The sequence below is a fragment of the Typopeltis vanoorti genome, chromosome 4, assembly GCF_054136105.1.
Source record: "Typopeltis vanoorti isolate ZY-2024b chromosome 4, IOZ_Tvanoo_1.0, whole genome shotgun sequence".
NCBI lineage: Eukaryota > Metazoa > Arthropoda > Arachnida > Uropygi > Thelyphonidae > Typopeltis > Typopeltis vanoorti.
In genome coordinates, this window is record NC_143552.1 from 19545287 (window position 1) to 19567707 (window position 22421).

The 22421-nt window shown below is 34.8% G+C and overlaps 1 protein-coding gene across 1 annotated transcript in view; it reads right to left on the reverse strand.

Moving 5' to 3' along the window:
- The window catches only part of LOC150107148 (thioredoxin reductase 2, mitochondrial-like), a 187839-nt gene that overhangs the window by 147949 nt on the left and 17469 nt on the right, over positions 1 to 22421 (reverse strand). The window contains exons 3-5 of the mRNA XM_090391030.1: positions 21961 to 22017; positions 14584 to 14803; positions 1991 to 2069 (exon numbers count right to left, since the gene is read on the reverse strand). Of these exons, the coding sequence (XP_090247156.1) occupies positions 1991 to 2069; positions 14584 to 14803; positions 21961 to 22017 (356 nt within the window). The remainder of the gene's footprint in view (positions 1 to 1990; positions 2070 to 14583; positions 14804 to 21960; positions 22018 to 22421) is intronic.

Genomic DNA, 22421 nt, shown 5'->3' on the forward strand with positions numbered 1-22421 from the left:
AGAAATATAAGATCTGATAATGTTGGAGTCTTGACAAATAACAGACTGATTTGGAGGAAAATTGTAGATGGGAAGTTAGTAATGATGTAAATTTTTTCATGTAGTACTATCATATCCTGTACACCCCTTGAGGGTACATGGCAGGAATTTGATGATGATGATGATGCATTTCTGATGTCACAATTGTCAATAACCCCAATAATGTTCTAAAATAAAAACTATAATAAATTTTATGTCTTTAATTGTAATGTCCAAATATTTAAAGAGACGGAGTAAACACGATAAGTACTACAAACACTCCACTACTGGAGTAAACATATAAACAACAGTGGAACTGCGCGATGGACAGTGCCGCATTATGCTAATAGCTCGCATCTCGCCATCATGTGCATATGTTTGCGTGCGTAGTAATATGACACTGTGGTAAACACAGTGCTGCTAGCATCCTTCGTCCTCCTAAGTGCTATAAGATGGATTTTTATTATTTTTTATACAAAATAAGAGAATTGTATAGGATTGTTGATGATAAAATTAAATATTACAAGCAAATATAAATAAAATTAATAAATATATTTATATATCGAGAAAAATTGGGGGCGTTGCAGTTCCGCAGTGCCACCCTTGATCAGCATTAAAAATTTGGTTTAGTAATGTTTGTGAAAAAGATGCTTCGATTAATGGGCCTTTGATGTGTCAAAAAGCAGAAGAACTTGCAAAAATAATGGGCAAAGAAAATTTCAATGGATGGTTTAACAGCTGGAAAAAGAGAGAGAATATTGTGTACAAGTGTATTCATGTTTAAAGAAAGTGTGCTGATTTTTTATTAGCCTCATGCGTGGTTTAAGACCGAGTGGCCAAAAATATTGCTGAATATTCTCCTGAGGATATATTTACAATGCAGACGAAACAGGACTCTATTTTCGTGCAGTGCCTGAGCATACTATTTTTGTTTAAAAATTAAATTACTAAAGGATTTAAATCTTCAAAACAGTGAGTAACAGTTCTTTGTTGTGCTAACATGAAAGGTGAGAAACGAAAGCTCCTAGTGACTGGAAAAAGTAAAAACCCTGGTGTTTTAAAGGTATCAAAAGTTTGCCTGCTGACTACTGTTCTAGTGCAAATGCTTGGATGACTAATGACATTTTCAACAATTGGTTAGTTAAGTGGGATCTTAAATTAAAGAGAAAAATTGTCTTGTTAGTAGACAACTGCACTGCACACAAACAATTTATCATTAAAGAACATCAAAGTAATTTTCTTGCCTTCAAACACTACATCGTTAATTCAACCATGGGACTAAGACATCATACAAACTTTTAAAGCTTATTATTGCAGGGAAGTTCATGCATTTTAAGACAAACTCTGAAACTCCTTCTTACTGAAATGATATTCCAAAGAATTTGAATATCTTACAAATGAAACTTTTGATAAAATCCAGACGGTATGTCAAAAGAAGAATTTGAAAATTGGTTGGATATTGATAACACCTCGAATTGGTGGCTACAATGTCAGGAATATGTCAAGCTACTTCCGATGAGAACTTTAAACTAATAGAAGAAAAAAGTGAATCTAATACAAGTATAGAAGAACAAATTTTAGAAGCTCCTCCAATCAATGCAAGAAGCTCTACAAATACTTCATCGCAGTGTGCAACTAGAGCAACAAACTTCGAAAGGCATTATGAGTATGAGCAATTTATTCATGAACTACTATATTCAAAGACATGACAGATAACACTAGATTAGTTTTTAAAATAAATTTTATGTTGTTGCTTATTAAAAAGTTGTTTATAATAATAAATTAAATAATGTTCATAACAATAAATTGAAATAAATGATGCAATTTTTTATATCCTATGCTTAATGTTATCAGCCAGTTATTGTTATCGAAAAGTGACTGTCCCAATGATCACGATAAATGGCATCTACTGCATTTCAAATAAATAAATTCATATAGGTTTAAGAAATTTCAAAACCTCACAAATGCTTACCTCTTTTCCACTCTTTGATTTCAGTCTGATGGTGTGTGGATCACAAAATGAGCCAAATGCATTATAATAATCAACATTCCTAATGAAAAAAAAAAAAAAAAATTAACAAAGAATTTTTCCATATCCATTATTCAATAAATATGTAATTGTATTGTAGAAATATTGATGTAATCAATAAAAGATTTATTAATAAACTGTACATAAATATGCAACACTAACAAATTATATGATATACAGTAATATACCATAAAATTATATACAGTATTTACCTGACCACATCAGGATGGTAATTGCTATTCTGATAATTTGAAGGGTTGGATAATTAAAGGACAATTACATGGTGCTGTATCAGAAGTAGGATGACATGCAAGGATCATTTTGAAGATCAGACAAATTATAGATTACTGCACTTTCTGCTGTTTTTTTAATGGTGGAATAGTTTGATAACACCATAATGACAGTTGCCTGGATAAGGAAAAATAACTGAGATAACAACACTGATTTATTTACTTTTCTGAGGAGTGATAAAATAGCACACTTACCATTTCATCAGTCTTCAAAAGATACAAAAGATTAATGTACAATGCACAATTAAAATGAATGCCAGCTTGGTTGACCAAGTGGATTTTACCCTACTCTCCAGACAATATACTGTGGTTTAATCAGTCAGTAAGCAGGAGATATTGAGCTTGCAGTGAGCAATAAAAAATGTCTATCCCCTAAAGACACATACCAATAACCATGTTTACTGGAGACTTGAAACAATTATGTTTAATGTAGAGCAGTGTTTTTGGATTATCTAGACCCCCCCCCCCCCTTAGCTTACCTATGGTGCTAATTTACTAGAGGTTTACAATATTCTGGGGTGGAATTCACATTGAAAATGTTCGATTATTTGAACTGCTCTTAACCAGATAGAGAGCTCAGTTATTTGACTTTTTTGTAGCTAATTACCAATACTTAGCTTGCTAGATAATTTTTATATTTAATGTTGAATCAGTTAAGACCATGAGATAAGCAAATCTTCTGTTGATTTCATGTGTTCGTTGGCCAGCTTATATGCTTGCAGAATGAGGTGGGAATGGAGGAAATCACTATTGCTCTTCTGAGAAGCCTATCATTAATTTATTGAACAAAGGATAAAATTATCCATACATTACAGCCAAATAAGCAAATAAATGTTTGCACTATTGAAACCTTCAAAGTTTCAATAGTATACAGAACTACTTAAAAGGACTTTTATTAGTTATTTGATTCAAAGTTCCAATGACCTAAGTGATGTTTCAAACTAAACTAGCCTACACATTTGCTATAGGCCTTGCAGCCTCTTATGTGTAGAAATGACATAAATGGCCCTGGCAAGTCGAATATTGCCAACTTAAAACCATATCTTCCCCAGTGTGACAAAATGCAACTAGACCTCTAGGTGACTCAATTGCCCAGTGAAATACCAGTGCTGGATTTATCAGAGGTAAACATGGTTATTGCCAAGTTTAGTCTCAATGTAGGGTACCCAGTTTCTATTCCCCCCCTCCTCCCTTTCTTCACCTAGGGAGCATCATCTCTGTTCAAGGCTATAGAAGCAATTTTCACAGAATGGCTACTACATTTATGCACAGGACAAAAACAGTCGGTAATACAAAAGCTTCCCAGAGTATAGCAACTTGCGGGGGGGGGGGGGGAGGACTATCGAGGCTATGCTGGGATTGGAGTCTGGGCACTCTCTGATGGGAGTTATGTCCATAATTCCTTTACCAACATGTCCCTGCACTATATATATTTCCAAATATTCCATTATCATAAAAGACAGCATAAAAACACTATAGTACTGCTGCACTTAAAATAAAAGCAAAAAACTTTAAATAGTAAAAATACAACAAAAAATTACAAAAAAATTAAAAATGCATCAGCAATGTGTTTGAAATACACTGCTAATGTTAGTTCACTTTTTCACAACTCTGACCATAGCCTTGTCTATGTTTATTTTTCTACAAATTGCACCTCACCCAACCAATCTCAGCCTCATTCTGTCACTACAACTGCACCAAACAGGGTGATAATACTCATGATTTCCAATCTTTCTCACAGTGTAATTATTGCTTCCATCTCCAGATCCAATTACTTTCTCCAATCTAATAAGTCAAATTATTCCTGCTTGGATGAGTGCTTTTATTCCTAACTCCATTCAAAATTTTTCAACCCCCACCCAACCCTGGGTTTCCAACATATGACAAAACAGTCCAAGAGAAAAATTCAACATATTCTCACTGGCAGTTTAAAACTCCAGTTCCTCACTCAGTCTATGTTAAAAATTCTGTGCACTTCAAATCCTGCTTAGCAGACATAATCCTTAAAGATCCCAACATTGTGGTCAGTTTTGATATAGTCTCCTTATTCATAAATGTATCCCTAAAGAAATTTGAAAACTTATTTAGGCTCTCATTTTCCCTAGCATAGTAAGCTTTAGTCATTTGTACCATGCACCCTGGTTATTTTACTTGGGAGGGAAAAAAACTACAAGCAAAATGACAGTTATGGGTTCCACCTCCAATACAAATCTGTTCAGCCAATTTGAGGAAATGGCACCTTAAACTTAAACCATGTCAGATCCCCAGGACCCTTCCATGTATAGTAATTTAGATGATGTTAGAACCAAGTATTAATTATTAAATCATTTTCGTCACAAAAGCCAATGAGTTTTTTTACCTTGGTCATTTCTTTCTCTCTGCCCAAAATTTCCCATTATATTTTCAGATCTTACATTGCATTCATGTCACAAATCACTATCAAAAAATAATCTGTTTTTACTGGTTTTAATACATCCTGGATTTTTTCATATAACTTATAAATTTTGTTATCTGGATAGTCTGAAGTAGGGGAACATATATCTGTAATATGCATAAGTTCAAAGCTGTGGCTTTCAGCTTAATCATAAGAAATCTGCCTGAGACAGGCCAGAAGCCATTTAAAGATTTTGAAGTGTAACTGTCCATTAAAATTCATGTTCCACTTTCATGTATGTTTTCACCCACACTATAGTTTACTCCAGATCCTGTCCACCTAATCTCACTCATTCCAAGGATGTTGATGATCATTTATTCTATTTCTTGTTTTATTTTGTAGCTTGCCTATTTGAAATAAACTTACATTCCATGTTGCTATGCATAGTCTGGTTTTCCTAATTTTCAAAGTAACAACATCTGACATTGGAGGTCTTGAAGAGTTTACTCCAATCTCGTCATTCTGGCTTTTACTTCTGGAAGTAATCCTAACCTCCTGTAGTTTGAAACAGGTCACAGGGTCATAACCTGATCTTTATCTAACTTTTCCTATAGGTGCACTGTCATTGTGCTCTTGTTATAATACATGGTGGGTTCCCAGGTCCTTCCATGCAGGCTGCACATATGCGACTAACAAATTTTGTCTTGTATAACTCTGAGGGAATCCTCATCCCTTTCTACACTGACTTCACTGCAGTTTTGTTCTTCTGAGGAACTTGTCCACCACTCCACCAATGTAGTCTTCACCGGTTTAGATTTCGCCATTTTGAAGCCTCTTATGGACCTTCATGGCTACCCCCTAGTAGCTCGGGATGCATAAGGCAATCACATACTTACCCTGCCTTCCTCCATGACAAGGGTATACTAAACTGGACTTGGAAGGACACTACTGGCTTACAACTCAAATACAGACTATGCATTACTTGAAACGACATCCCATTTTTACACCATACAAATTGTAGCATTTTAACAGCTTCTCTCTTGACATCTCATCACATGCTTTTCTAGATCTACAAAATTCATAGATCTATTGAAGACTCATATACTATCTGTTCTATAATACAGATCCTTGTTATACATAGTCTATATATATATAATATATACATATATAGAGTCACTCCATGATTTCCCAACTGTCTGAAAATTTAATCCTGACCACCTCTAAATTGGCCTGAACCCAGTTTGTTCTTCCCCATACAAACAAACCCAATACAAACATGTTTCTTCTTCCCAAGTTTTTTTAGCATGTTTGCATAAATCTTAACCCTGAAACACTCAGTAAGGAAGTCCTTTGTAATTCTCCTATTCTGTTTTGTCTCCCTTTTTACAGTGGGAACTATGGACTTTACTCCAATCATCTGGAATTCGACTTTCAGACTACACCTTCTTGACTGAATTTATTGTAAAACTTCTATACTTTCAGATTTGAGCATTTCTGGTTGAATATCATCTACTTTAATGTTTTTAATGGCATTTTCTACCACCATAAGTATTGATATGCACTCCTGATTGCATTTCTCTTGCATATTTTCTAATCTTTCGGTAATCATTCAAGAGTAGGTGTAAGAGAATACCATCAAAGAGCAAGGGAGAAAGGAAGGGAAGAAAATGGGAGAGACAGCAAAGGACAGGAAACTGGAAAAAGATGACAGACTGGAAGCAAGGATAGATGTGAGAGGAAGGAGGGAAAAACTGCAAGCTGTAAGAGTCAGGGATGCCAGTGAGAGAACGATGAATGAATCTATCTGGAGTGTCATGTATGGATATTCGATGATTCTGGATGTGCAGAGTAGAGTGCCAGAGGAGTGCTTGCCTGGTGGAAGGATAGAATGTGGCAATGGCAGTGAAGCATGGAGGAGATGACAGTAAAGGTTGGGATGAATCTCATGCTACACGATTCACACCACTTGAAAGGTAGCACGAATTGTGTAGCCCAAGATTTGAGGCTGATGTTAGACATAGTGCAACACACTCACTATCCTTACTCAGACTATGCCTGAGGAAAGACAGTGAGTGTGTTGACTCAGTATGATAATCCGGAGTGGAGGAGAAGAGCAGTGATGACAAATGAGATGATAGCAAAAATGCGCAAGAAAAGGGGTCTGGAATATGTGGAGTACATCTGAGGGTAGAAGGGAGCTGTATGCAAGAGATAGATTGCATTTGAATTCAGATGGGCACAGGCATTAGGAGAGACTGTTGTTTTCTGGGTAAGTGAGTGTGTTGGAACAGGGAAACTAGAACTGCACAGGTGGAATGTTGCAGGGATGGCCTCATGTGGGGGACAGGGCTGCCACTCCTTGGGATTTTTCCCAAGATCTAGGGAATTCAGCCACTATCTAGGGATCTAGGGATTTTTCCCAAGATCTAGGGAATTCAGCCACTACCTAGGGATCTAAGGATTTTTAATAAAAAAACTCCCAAAATCTTGGGAAATTTGAACAAAAGTTTGAATTTTAATATTTTTGTCATATTTTACTATTATATTCACAATTTTTTTTTTTTTTTTTTGATAAATCTGATAAAGAAACCGTTTCTGCTCTGTTCTGGTTTCGTTTTCCCTTTCTTATCACACATGTTTTACATCGTTACATATAGTGCAACCTCTTGCAGTGTTATCGTAGAGATCCTTGTGCTTGTACAGTGTTTGACAAATTGTTTAAATTATCAATATTTTTACTTATTTTCATATTTATGGTACTTTCAATCCACCCATATGGAGCCATCAAAGAAAAAACAGAAGTGGTATTCTCAAGCATTTAAAGAAGATTGGTTAAAATATCCTGAATTAAAAGATTGGCTACAGCAAAACGTGAACAGCAAAGATACCAGTTACTGTAAGTGTTGTAATATTACATTTAAAAATGCAAACAAATCTGCGCTAATAAAGCATAAAAATTCAGCCAAACATAAAAGTACTTATCAGTCTGCTAAGTCGACAGCTGTTATTACTCAATTTCTTAATAAGAAAGCGTCAACAGAGGATAAACAATTAGCTAGGAGTGAGTTAATAATTGCTAGCTTCTTTTCTGAGCATAACGTCCCATTTTCTCATGTTGATCATTTTGAAACGATGTGTAAACACACATTTCCGGATAGCCAAATTGCTGGAAAGTTGGCAATGAAGAAAACTAAACTTTCTTATGTTATTCAGGATGGAATATCATTCCATGAAAAGTCTCAACTTACCGAAATATGCAAGAATCAAAAATTTCAATTATAACAGATGAGAGTACAGATATCTCCATCACTCAAATCTTGGCTGTTGTTGTACGGTATTTTGATACAGATAAGAAAGATGTAGCTGATGCATTACTAGACATTGTATGTGTAGAAAATGGAAGTGCTAAAAGTCTTTACAGTGCTGTCAAAACTCTTCTGCTGGATCATGGCATTCCCCTTAGCAATATCATTGGGTTTGGTAGTGATAACTGTTTCTCCATGATGGACATTAACAGTGCATTTCAGAAACTGTTGAAAGATGACGTCCCATCTGTTTTTGTGATGGGTTGCATTTGTTATTCATTTGCTCTATGCGCTAGTCATGCAGTCAGTGTTTTACCCTCGTACTTAGAAGCTTTTCTAAAGGATTTAACCTCCTACTTCTCCCGCAGTGCCAAGCGGCAAAGAGATTTGGTACTCATTCAAGAAGTTGCTGATATGGCTACACATAAAATTCCCAAACTTGCTCAAACCAGGTGGCTGTCGAGGGAAAAAGTGGTATCAACTATTTTAGAACAGTATGATGCATTAGTTCTATGCTTTCAAAATGAATCAAGGACAGATAAAATTGACAATGCCAAAAAAATTTATGATACGCTTACTGACCTTGGAACCAGACCAATGCTTTTTTTCCTTCAGTATATTCTTGAAAAAGTAAATACACTTAATATAGATTTTCAATCAGAGCATTTCAGGTTACACCAACTATTCCTAAATGTATCAACAGTATCTCAATTTACTTAGTTGCTTCATTAAAGATGAGATTTTAAGAGCAGCTAAATTATCAGAAATTGATCCAAGAAACCAAAACAACTATAAAAATGTCAATGATATTTACTTTGGTGGTAGAGCAATGGTGCACTTAATTAAAAACCCTTTCAAAGATAACTCTATTTTGTTGAGATTTAAAAATGACTGTTTAAAGGTTCTTGTTCTTGTGGAACTTTCCGGTAGTTCGCAAATAAAGAAAAGATTTGTCTTCAAAGAAGACAGCATTGCTGCAAAATTACGAATCTTGGACCCAAAAGTTGCTAGTGACCCTAGCCAGTCACCATCTACCATTATTCCTCTTGTTGCTCAATTCTCCTCACTTGTTGATGATATTAGGTTAAATCAAATAGATGATGAGTGGAGAAGTTATCGTCTCATAGCATCAGATCTACCAATTCCTAAAGATATTGGCATTCATTGACTGACATAAAAGATGGCAGGAATAATAATAAATATGGTTTACTGTCATATTTTATGACAAATCTTACTATTCTGCCGCATTCATCTACATGCATGGAGCGAATTTTCTCACAAGTGAATTGTATAAAAACAAAATTAGCTAATTCATTAAAAACAGAAACTGTGAGAGACAGAACCTAGCAAATCAGTGCTAAGCGAGACAAAATGCAATGTGTACTTCTTGGGAGCCACCGAAAACATTAATCAAGGAGTTGGAAAGTCACACAGTTCATGATAGATATAAAAATCGACTTCATACCGCAAAGCAGCAAAGGGAATGTGATCAATTACCAGAAGATATTAGCGAAGAAGAGGGAGGAAATGTCAATTAAAGTAAGTTAAGCATGTATTCTTCGTATAATATAAACTTATAATTTTTTTTTAAATGAAAGTATTTTAATTTATATATATTTTTATATTTTAATATATTTTTTTTTTATATAGAATATATTTTTCTGGTCAGTTAGTAGGTAACTATTTAAATGTCAATTTTTTGTATTTTATATTATGTTTTTAATTTATGTGTAATGTTTTAATTAAACCATGCAGAATTATAAATTAATAAAGGAATATTTAAGTGCATAGTTTGAGTTTTTTGCATATTTAAGAGCATATTTCGGATGTTTTAAATGTTTTTAGTGTAGATACTTGGACGCATATTTTGCACTTTTTTACGACCTAAAAATCTGAGCCCTAGTTATTACTACCTGGGGAATTTTTTCCTAATCTGGGGAATTTCGAAAAATGTGAGTGGCAGCCCTGTGTGGGGATAGTGGCTTGAAAAATGAGGACAGTGTACACTATATTAGAGCCAGGTGGAGTATGAGGGGAATAATAATGGCTATAAGAAGGCTGGCAATACATTAGTTTTTCTGTATACAAATGCTAGACGCATCAAAAATAAAGGGAATGAGTTTGTGACATTGATTGACTCAATCTCTCCAAAGGTCGCTGGTATCAGTGAAACTTGGTTAACTGAGGAGGATGTTCTAACAGGGATAGAAATCGAAGAGCACAGCATATTTTGGCAGGTTAGAGAAGGTAAACATGGTGGTGAAGTGTTACTCATGATAAAAGATGAATTGTGAACTCTCAGAGTGAAAAATCTCAGTGGAAATAACACTACAAGGGTGGTTTGTAAAGTTCTCAGCCTCAAACACAGATGGCAACAGTATTGGCAAGTTTTTTTTTTCTAAGTTGGTACATCTGTCATAAGAATCCATGTGAAATTGCAAGTCATTCTATCAAGTAGTTTGTTTTATACAGCTATCTGAAGCAAAAGTGCTGTCTGTATCCTTTGAAATGGATAAAACTAAGTATTATGATTATGCGGTTATAAAATTCTTTGTAAAAGAAGGTTTAACGCCAAAAGAAATTCATTCGAATTTCATAAAAGTTTATGGGCACTTTTCTCCTTCGTTTTCGAAAATTAAGAAATGGGCTGCCGAGTTTAAACATGGCCGTACCAGCCTTGAAGATGATCCACGTGAAGGATGTCCAAAAAGTCCAAAAAGTGGATGACCGGCAAGTCAATCAAAGAGCGTGAAATTGCTGAGACTATAGTCATTTCAAAAGAACGTGTACAATTTATATTTTGCATGAAGAATTGCAAATGAAAAAGCTTTGCGCAAGATGGGTGCTGCACTCGCACAAAAACGCACTTGCATGAAAATCTCTGAACAGTGCTTGAAGCATTTTAACAAGAATAAAACTGATTTTGTGCATCGATTTGTTACTATGGATGAGACTTGGATTCACCATTACACACCAGAATCCAAACAGCAGTCAAAACAGTGGACAGCAGTCGGTTGTTCAGCACCAAAGAAGACAAAGTCGGTTCCATCAGCAGGAAAGGTCATGGCATCGGTATTTTGGGATGCTAAAGGCATTTTGTTTATTAATTATCTTGAAAAGGGTAAAACAATAACCAGGGAATATTATTCCCATCTTTTAACTAGACTAGATGAAAAAATTTGTGAGAAAAGACCCGGTTTGCAGAAGAAAAAAAATCAACTTTCATCAGGACAATGTACCTGTCCAGAAAGGTGTTTTGGCAATGGGAAAATTAAGGGATCTAACACTATGAATTGTTGGAACATCCATCCTATTCCCCAGATTTGCTCCCTCTGACTTCTCTCTCTTCCCAAAACTAAAACTCTTCCTCACTAGTCAGCGTTTTTCTTCGAATCAAGAGGTGATTGCAGCTGTAGAGAGGTATATTGCAGATCTTACTGAGAACCACTACAGGGATGAGATAATGCCACTGGAGCATTGCTGGAATTAATGTATTAGTCTTAAGGGAGATTATGTTGAAAGATAAAACTAATTTTGCAATTATAAATTCGTTTTTTCATTGTTAGGCCACGAACTTTTCAGACCACGCTTGTAATGGCACTGAGAGTATATGGTGTGAGATGGATGTTTATAGGACAAGATATTTAGTGGAATATTGCTACAGACCAGGGAATATAGGTAGTGATGAGCAGGAAATACTTAGACAAATTAGTTTGGCTAAGAGATTAGATGGCAAAGAGTGATCATTATTCGGAACTTCAACTATAGTGATATAAACTGGACAGAGGAGCAGCATGCAGTAATAAGGGAACTGAATTTTTGGATTTCTTGAGGGACAAGTCTTGGGCAGCATGTAGTGCAATGACCACAAGGATCAAGAGTTATGAATTTGTTCACAGCATCAGAGGATCTGATTGTGAGTGAGATGGCATACTTTCCCCCAATTGATGAGAATGACCATAAATTAATGAATGAAAGAATGAATGGTCCAGAATTGGTGGATGAATAGACATGGGGAGGTATCAAAAAAGAACAAAGTTATGTGGAATTATAGGACAGGTGATTCTCATAAACTTAGAAACCAGCTTGCAACAGTGCAATGCATGAAAGAATTTAAAAGAAGAGAGGGTCATTAGTACATGGAAAATATGTAAGAAAAAACTGTTGATGGCAATGACAGATTGTATACCATGAGCAAAGAAGAAGATAAAGCAATTTGGAGTGAGCATATGGATGACCAAATGAATAAAAGCAGGATTGCAGAAGAAAAAGAGATTATGGAAGGCATATAAAGGGAAAGGTGGAGAACAGTTCCATGAGGGACATAAGGCCCAGGTTAGGAAAGTGACTAATATTTTAAGGAGAGAAAAAATTAGAATATGAAAGGAGACTGGCATTACAATTCAAGGAGAATCTCAAGGAATTTTTTTGCTTTGTGGCGAGTAGTAGGAAAAATTATAGTGGGTGGATTATCTTACAGGATGGAGATGGGAATCAGGTGATCAAAGCAGATGACATGGTTGAGCTATTAATGATCACTTTATTAGAATGTTCCATCCTGGTACTAGGAGGCTTTATTCCTAGAAGGATAATTATTATTACATAACACCTCCAGGGAGTCCAATGACTCATCAACAATGGTACCAACTCTACAACTCTCCATCTCTACCAGTCACAACTACCTTCATTATCTACACCAACGCCATCTACTGCCGACTACCACCAATAGTATTTTCACAATCACAAACATCCATGCCCACGGCAGGATTCGAACCCGCAGCCTTTTGGCTGGAGAGCGGATACGCGACCCACTCAGCCAACCAGGCCGGGCAGTATGAGGTGGTGGGTGGTGAACTGTTAGAAGTGAATGAAGAGGACATATTCCGAATACTGAGTACACGAAATGTCATTAAGGCAGGGGGACTAGATGGAATTTCATCATATGTTTTAAGGTAATATGCTACGGAACTGACTGTGCCATTAACTTGGCTGTTTAATGGTCTTGCAATGGGGACAGGCTCCTAAAGAGTGAAAAGAGATGGTACTATCATTACTACCCTTATGTAATGATAGTACCATTACATAAGGGTAGTGGTCGAATGGAGGTATCAAACTATAGGCCTGTTTGTTTTTCTTCTGTAGTTGTTAAGATTTTGGAGAAATTGGTAAGAACTCATACAGAATTGGACAGATGTGGGTAATATTATTTATGCAGATCAGCATGGATTTGTTAAAAAGGCACTTTTGTTTTAGTGATCTGGTTACCTTTTACAATAGAGTAACAAGACCAGTGGATAAAGGTAAGGCATACCTGTTTTTTTTTCCCCCAAGGCATTTGACAGGGTGCCACATGACAAGTTGATTTTTAAGTTGCATCGTATGGGTTTGGATATCAGTTTAGTGGATTGGATTGGTGAATAGCTTTCTGATAGATATCAGAGTTGTATATTAGGGAGTAAGTTAGGGAGTAGGTTACAAGTGGAGTTCCAGAAGCTCACTCCTGGGACCATTGCTATTCAATCTTCATGTCAATGATATTGTCACAGGACTACAGGGAAATGTTCAGTTGTTTGCAGATGATGTGAAGTTTCGGAGGGTTATTAGTATGTCTTGGCTCTTATTAATATGTAATTTTTCTGTGTGTGCAATAAGGAGAGATGTGACACAATCCTAAATAACACATTTTTATTTACTCTCATTTTGCATTCACAGACTGTACCGTTCATTGTGCTGTTCTTCTTGGTATGCCAAAAACTGCATGCTTTGCACAGTGTGTTCAACTGCAGAATGCAGCTAGTTGGGACTGATGTTGTGCACATGATGTATTATGCTGTCGTTCAGTGCTGGTAAGTTATCAGGATGATCCCAATAAACCCTGTCTTTGAGAAATCCCGAAAGCCAGAAGTCACAGGGGGGAGTGAGATCAGGTGAGCGAGGTGGTCATGCAGTGGGAAATGCACAGTTGATCACTGTGGCTTCTGAGAAATGTTCTCGAAGAACCTTCTGTATGGATCAATCGATGTGTGAAGGAGCCCCATCCTGCATGAAAATAACTGAATCCACACACAGATATTGCTGTAGCACAACAGAATTTTTTATCATATCACAATACCTCTCAGCAATAACTGAGTAGGTCACAGGCAAATGTCCTCGAAGAATGACCCAATGATAAACAAAGCTGTAGACCTGCACCAGACAATAACTTTGGGTGAATGCAAAGGAATTTGTACCCAGGTACAAATTCTTTTGTACCTGGGTATGCATGGCTGAGTATGCATACTGCTAAGTTATGTGATGTGCAAATTCCATGCATTTGGTGTTTATAATGTCCCTAGTTGTGAATGTTGGAACTACTTTTTTCTTCTCAGTTATTGCTTCTGCATGGTGCACAATGTAATTCTGTAAAGTTTTGTAGCATTTGGATCACAGGATGGTGCTACACAAGGTGATACTTTAATTTTGATAACCCTGTACATAGTACAAACATACTCTATACATGATGTTCATAATAAACAATATTTTAATCATTTGTGTAAAAACAAGCCCAAAATGAAGTGGACTACTTACTTTTGTTTTAGTTGCACTCGGTGTCCCCAATTTAATGATTTGACATGGTTATTAACTGCTGCACATAACACTTCCCATTTATGTTCAGGATTTCCTATTACATTCCATCCATATTTCTTAGCATCAGAAAATGAATCTTTCAGTAAAGATGCATGATGAAAGAGTTTTTTAGGAATACAACCAACATTTACACAAGTCCCACCTAGACCCCATACAGAACCTACAAACAAGATTAAAAGTTTTCGAGTTACTAAATATACTTATAAGAACATGCAGTTCATAACAATATAATATTATTATTAACATCTGATCTCCATGGAGTTAGGGACTCATTGTGGGAAGTACACAGTATCACACAAAGCTCATCCAATCATGCCTTAAACTCACTCAATGTGTCTACATTCAAAACGCACTCAGGCAAATGCATTCCACTCACCAACCACTCGCCATGTAAAGAGCCTGCTCCTCACTGTTCTTCTCAGACTCTCCTTATACAGTTTCCAGGGATAGCTTCTTGTTCTACCCCCCCCCTTTTCCCATTCTATGAAAAAACCCCACATTCTAAAGACCACTGACCACCTTTGTAAAGCTTCTCTGGACCCTTTCTAACATATCATTGTCATCAATGAAACCTGGTGGCCAAATCTGTGCACTATAATCCATATGAGGCCTGATCAAAGCCTCCTATGCAATGTGGTTCCTGAATTTCAGGTCCATGTCTACAACCATTCCCAGATCTCTCATCTCCTCTACCTCCTTTAAAGTTTCTCACCAAGTGTATGTATGCATCCCATTGTTGCTTACTAAATTTCAAAATCTTACTTTGCAACAGTGAACTGACAATTCCACTTACCTGCCCATTCATGCAATCTATTCAAGTCCATCTGTAAGGCCATAACATCTGCTTGAATCTGCACTGCTCTCCCCAATTTTGCATCATCTGCTAACAGCTGCATATCACAGTTAAACCCATCCCAATATCATCAATATACAAACACTGAACAACAATGGTCCCAAAACTGATCCCTGGCACATCACTAGTAACCTTCCTCTTTCGGGATACTGAACCTCCATAACAACTTTCTGATACCTATCTGATAGCCAGTCACCGATCCAACCCAGAAGTCTGTTATCCTATCCCATCTGTTTCAATTTATTTAACAGCTTGTTGTGTGGCAGTCTATCAAAAGCTTTTGCAAAAATCTAAGTATATCACCATATATCCATCTCCCCTTGTGCAAGACATTAGTCTTGCACAAGGGAGATGTAACCTTGTTATAGTACATAAGTAAGTTAGTAAAACATGATCTCCATTTAACAAACCCATGCTGACAACTGCAGGGAATACTGCTGTTATCAACCCATTTCTGTATCCTAGCTCTCTCTCTCTCTCTCTCTCTCTCGTACCTTCATCACAACTCTAGATATACAGATTGCCTATAATTTGTAGCCACAGCTTTATCACCACCTTCATGCAGTGGAACAATTTTACCTTCTTTCCACTTTCTTGGAACTTGTGCTGTTGTAAGACTCATTAAATAGGTATGCCAATGCTACTGCCAATTTTCTGGAATATTCTCTTAAGAAACATGGTGATGTTTCTTAAGAGAATATTAAGAAACATGGTGATGTGTCATCAAATCCTATTACCTTATTGACATCAAGTTTATTTATTTTCTCATATACGTCCTGCTCACTCACAATTAAGCCATTCTCTTCTATGTCATCTACACTTAAGTTTCTCATGATTTCACCCTGATACGGATGAAACCCCTAATAAATTGATCACGTGAATACCTCAACAATGTCTGCAGCAGTTATCATTCCACTATTTTCATCCATTAACATCATCTTATCATAATCATTCTTCCTTCTATTTGCCACATATTTTAAAAAAAACTCTCTAGAGTTTTTCTTCATCTGATTTGCTAATTTCTGCTCATATTGCACTTTTGTTAAACTTACTAACTGAGAGTCACTCTCCTGGCTTGCTCTTCATACTCATCATGTAACTGATTATTACCATTATTCATTTTGTACTGCCTCCAAAGTGCCTTCTTCCATATTTTATGCTTAATCTCCTCATTTATCCATTTTACACCTACCTTATTCATCCTTTTGACCTTCAGAATACATTCACACATTGATGCTGTTATGTATTTCTTTTTAGTTCCCAAGCAGCATTTATTTCTCTACTGCTCAACTCGTCATTCCATGCTATAGCTCCAAGCTGTTTCCTAAGCTTTTCTAATCGCTTGACTTGTACTTCCACATATAACCTTTCTTCACAGAAGTCTGCATATAGTTGTATATGTATTCTAGTGTTTCTCTTGCCCCCCTCCCTCCTCTTTTTTGTACTAAAGAGATCAAAGAAAATTTGTATTTAGTACAAAACTACAGTAACCAAAAGATTAACTTTTAATATGCAAAAATAGAAAGATGTAATCACTGAAAGAAAGATAGAGATCCTCATATTGCCTGTTATTACAGTAATGGCATATTATAGGCATTCACTAATTCAATGGCTATTTCAGGTCTAATTCTGGACTCAGTCACATGTGTTAAAAGTAAATGCCTAAAAATAATCCATAAAAAATAGTAACATGCACTCCATCTAGAAAAGGCATTCATTCAATTGGCATTCAATTCCATGCTTTGCTATCACACACTGAAATTTGATTTCATCAAAATAAATCTTTTGGAAGCTTTTTCTTGTAACTGAATATCAATCTTGTGTTTAATTTATACTAAATACGAAAATTTGACAAGGTACTCCAATACCCAGTCACAGTGTAATATATAAACAAATTATTAAAGCATCAACTGACATATATGAGTGAACACTAAATTATGGTGAACACTAAACACTATATTATCAATTTTCTCCTCTACACATGCTTGTCAGTCATTATTTTTCGAAATGAATTTTATAAAAGACAGTTTAAGAAATAGAATGACTGATGAATCTCATTCAGCGTGTGTATTACTAACACTGACAAAATATGAACCTGATATAAAGCATTTGGCATCTAATGTACAACAGCAAAAATATCATTAATAAATTGATATTGATAAATTAATAAATCGATAATAGGTTGATATTGATTTTTATATAACAATATGTATGCCAAATTATGAGTTCATTTTATGAAATTCTATGTTAATTTTTAAATTTGCCTCAATAAAATTCTGCAATTAATTTTGTATTAATTTTTCCCCTATTAAAAACTTCACGGCACGTCAGCAATTTGATTTGTAAATATTTGGCACATCAGCAACTCAATTTGTAAACTTTTGGCACGCACACATAAAAAGGTTCACCACCACTGTCGTACAACATAGTGTTAAATAGGGAAAAGTGCATTTAAAAACAGGTGTTTTTAATAATTTTAAGGAGTTTTTTGATTTTAGTTTATGATTTTATGAACAAGTATATGCATGTACTGTCATGGCAATTGTTTTATGTGACATTACTTGCAAAACATCTTAAAAAATATATTTTGTAAACTGGTTTTTGGTTATCCGACATCAAAGTTTTTCTTCCATAGCAGTTTTCAATCTATATTAGATTTATTTATTTTCTAATATTATCTATTTTAGATATATTTTATCTATCAGGTAAGTAATTTTGTTTTAATTTATTAACTTATTTTATAATTAAATCTATCGTATTTAATTCTAGAATATGACTAGTCATGAGAGAGATTATGAAAGAAAATACCCAAGTGGGCATGAAAAACGAAAGCAAAAACAAGAAAAAGCGGCTGAGGAATGTCAAAGAAATTCACTGTTTAAATTTATGAAGTTGAACTCATATATTTGTTCAGATATATCAGTTGATAACGGGATTTCTAAAATAACTACAAACAGTTCTTCGGATTCAACATTAATTAATAATGAGAGCTCTGAAATACTCAAAAGAAGCAGAGAACATGATGTGTTTGGTCAAACAATGAGTATTGAAGATTCTAAAACAGAGACACCAGAGGAAGGTGAACTATTTACTATTGATGATCCAGCAACATGGCCCAAAATTTTGAACAATTCAACACTAACACAAATTGTACAACGTGGTCCACCGTCTCCTTCGACTGAAAATTATTTCCAAAAGATGACAATAAAAGGTGTTTTTGGACAGCTCACTATGTTAGGACAACTGAAAATAGAGAGAAGCAAAACAGAAGATGGCTTGTATATTCAAACTCTTCCAACTCTATTTTTTGGTTTTGTTGCAAATTATTTTCTTCTGATGATAATTTTTTATCTAATAATGGCTTTTCTAACTAGCGACATGTAAGTGAAAGATTAAAGTCGCACGAATGAATCCAGTGCACATGAAATGCATGTATTCATGGAAACAAATGGAATGTAATTTAAAAAATCATAATACAATTGATCAGACAAATCAAAATGTCATAAAATTTGAAGCAGAATGATTAAGAAATGTTTTAAGACGAATAGTAGCAGCAATTCTTTATTTATCCGAACATAATTTAGCTTTTAGAGGTAATTTTGATACTTTGTACACAGCCCATAATGGTAATTTTTTTGGAATCATAGAATTAATTAATTACTTTTAAAAGATCGTTTAATGTGATGTTCGGAAAAAAAAATTATAGGTAAGAAACAAAATTCGTATCTATCACCCATTGTGCAAAATGAATTAATTGTTGATATGGGAAACAAAATTCAACAAAATATTGTAAATATGATACGACAGGCAAAGTACTATTCAATAATTCTCGATTGTACTCCTGATGTTAGTCATCAGGAGCAAATTTCAGTAATTTTTATATTTTTACATATATTTGAAGCAGATATTGAAATTCGTGAACACTTTTTGATGTTTTTAACAACTAATGACACTACTGGTAAAGGTATATATGAAAATATAAAATCACATTTGAATAAATTAAATCTTAAATTGTCAGATTGTAGAGGGCAAGGGCATGATAACGGAGTGAATATGAAAGGAGTATATAAGGGAGTCCGTGCTTACATTTTAAATGAAAACGAAAAGGCATTTTATACTCCTTGCGCCTGTCATAATTTAAATTTGATTTTAGGAGATGTTGCAAAATCATCAAGTATAGCAATAAATTTTTTCAATGTTATACAAAAAATATATACATTATTTGCTGCCTAAAATTCACATTGGGACATATTAAAGAAATTTGTTAAACAATTAACTCCAAAACCGTTATGTGATATGAAATGGGACTGTAGAATAGAATCAGTTAAAGCTGACCATTTTCAAATTCCAGAATTTTTAAATACACTAAAAGAATTATTTAAAACTGCATCAGATAATACTATCAAAGTGGAAGTGGTTTCAATATATGAACAAATAGATTCATTTCAGTTTATACTAAGCCTTGTAATTTGGTATGCGCTTTTGTCAAAAGTTAATTTAGTAAATATTACAAAATGCAAAAATTTCCATAGACGTAGCAACTAAGCATATTAAAGAGTTAGTGCAGTACTTTGAAGAGCAGAGAATATCAGGATTTGATAGGTGTTTTGAGATTGCTAAAGAACTGTCAAATCTATTAGAAATAGAAATTAGATTTAAAGAAAGTCGAGTACATCGAAGAAAAATATTTTTTATTATGAAACGCCTGATGAATCACACATAGGGGATAACAAAGATAATTTTAGGATAAATTTCTTTTTTGTAATTTTAGATACTGCTCTACAATCTGTCAAAAAAAGATATGAATTGTATGAAATTCACCAAAAATCATTTGGATTTCTTTATGATATGAAATTAATAAGAAAAATGACAGAAAATGAATTAAAATTTTGCTGCAAACAGCTGTTTCAAAAATTAAATACAGATATTGATGAATCTGAATTTTACAATGAATTAATTATTTAAAAAAATATTGTTCCAGAAGATGCACCATTAATATTTTAAAATTCATAATTGCAAATAATTTGTGGGATATTTATCCAAATATTACTACAACATTTAAAATATTATTGACCATTCCAGTTACGGTCGCATCAGCAGAAAGGTCATTTTCCAAATTAAAATTAATAAAAACCTATTTGCGATCTTCTATGTCTCAAGAATGTCTGTCGTCCCTGGCAATATCTATAGAGCACGAAATTGCAAAAATTTGAATTTTGATAGCGTTATAAATGATTTTATTGATAAGCGCTGAATATAGGTAATAAAAAGGAAAGTCATAAGTAAGTTACAAACAAAAACAGAACAAATTAAATGGAAGTGATTGGTTTCATCACTAGTTAACAGCACAGTCTAGGATGATGACAGCACATGTAGTAGACATGTATGCTTATGTTTTGTCCCTGTTTTCAGCACTCTAAAATAGCAACTGTGCTGCTCAAGGAGTGTACAACTATTGAACAGTATGCTGCTGTTGTGCACTTCTTGTGGACAAAAGACCTTCCTGTAAAGGACACTCATAAAGAGACATATCCTGTTTATGGCAAAAAGTGTTTGTCGTGTTCAGCATTTTCACAGTTAGGTCCAGAATCATCTAAGACAGCAGATGGATAATGATAAATAGCACAGCAAGTGCAATAGACTGTTCTCATGGTCAGCATATAGCATAATGCTTGATCTTTAAATTTTCAGAAAGCATGCACACAGTTTGTGTCCACAGAACTGAGCCCTCAGTTCAAAATGAACCAAATATGTATAGCCTTCCAACATCTCTTCCACTATATGGATAAAAGAGAAAACGTGAAACAAGCTTGTAAAAGGAGATGAATCATGGGTTCACTGCTACTAACCCAAATCAAAGCATGCCTCAATGCAATGGAAATGTCCAACTTCAGTGGCAAGCAAGAAGTTACGCCATCAGTCGGAAAGCTTATTCTTATGGTCTTTTGGAATTCCCAAGAGTATTGTTTGGCCCACTTTCAGAAGCATACTAAATCAGAACTATGAAATTTTATTGAAGCTTCAGATGTAATTCCCCAAAAATGTGTAGGCTTATTGACAAGAGGAATATTGCTCCTGCATGACAATGCAGGAGCAATATTCAGCTACAGGAACCCTGAAGAGAATTCAAGAACTTCAGTATGACTCCTTCAACATCTAACTTACAGCCCCTACTGACTTTCATTTGTTTAGCCAGCTGAAACAGCACCTTGGAGTCAAAGATTTTGTTGATGATCAGGACACAACAGACAAAAGAATTCTATGCTGCTGGTTTTGAAGGACTGATAAAATGATAGAATAAGCATATACATGTTGAAGAGGATTATGTAGTGAAATGTTTTTTATAAGGTTTATTGATTTCGCTTTTAGTATTTTTTATTGCTATTTGTAACTTACTTGTGGACTTTTCTTTGTACATATGCATGCATCCTTCTCTAACTAAAAAGATTCAAATCCATGCTTACCTTGAGGGGATGGCTCCACATAATCTAGAACAGCAACTTTCTGGCCAAGACCTCCAGCTGCAGTATAATATAAAAATTCTGATTGAAATTAGAAATAAAAATGAGAAGTAAATCATTGTTGAATAGCAGTGAAGCAACAAAAGTACTTAAACATTTAACTCTGATGAACATATTATCTTGCTGGTGGATATATGTTGAACATTAACATATATACATGTTAAACATTTCTCAAATCTCTAAAAAGAGAAAATGTATTTAAGGAATTTCTACAACTATTAAAAAAAAAAGTTATTTAAAAATAGGTTCATGTAATTTAATTCAGTAATTATACAAACTAAAAACAAGACTGCTGTTTCCACAACCACATACATACTGCCGTATAAAGCTTTGATTAGGCCACATATGGACTATTGTGTCCAGATTTGGTCACCTGGTTTTCTAACCTCTGGAATGTCGAGTAT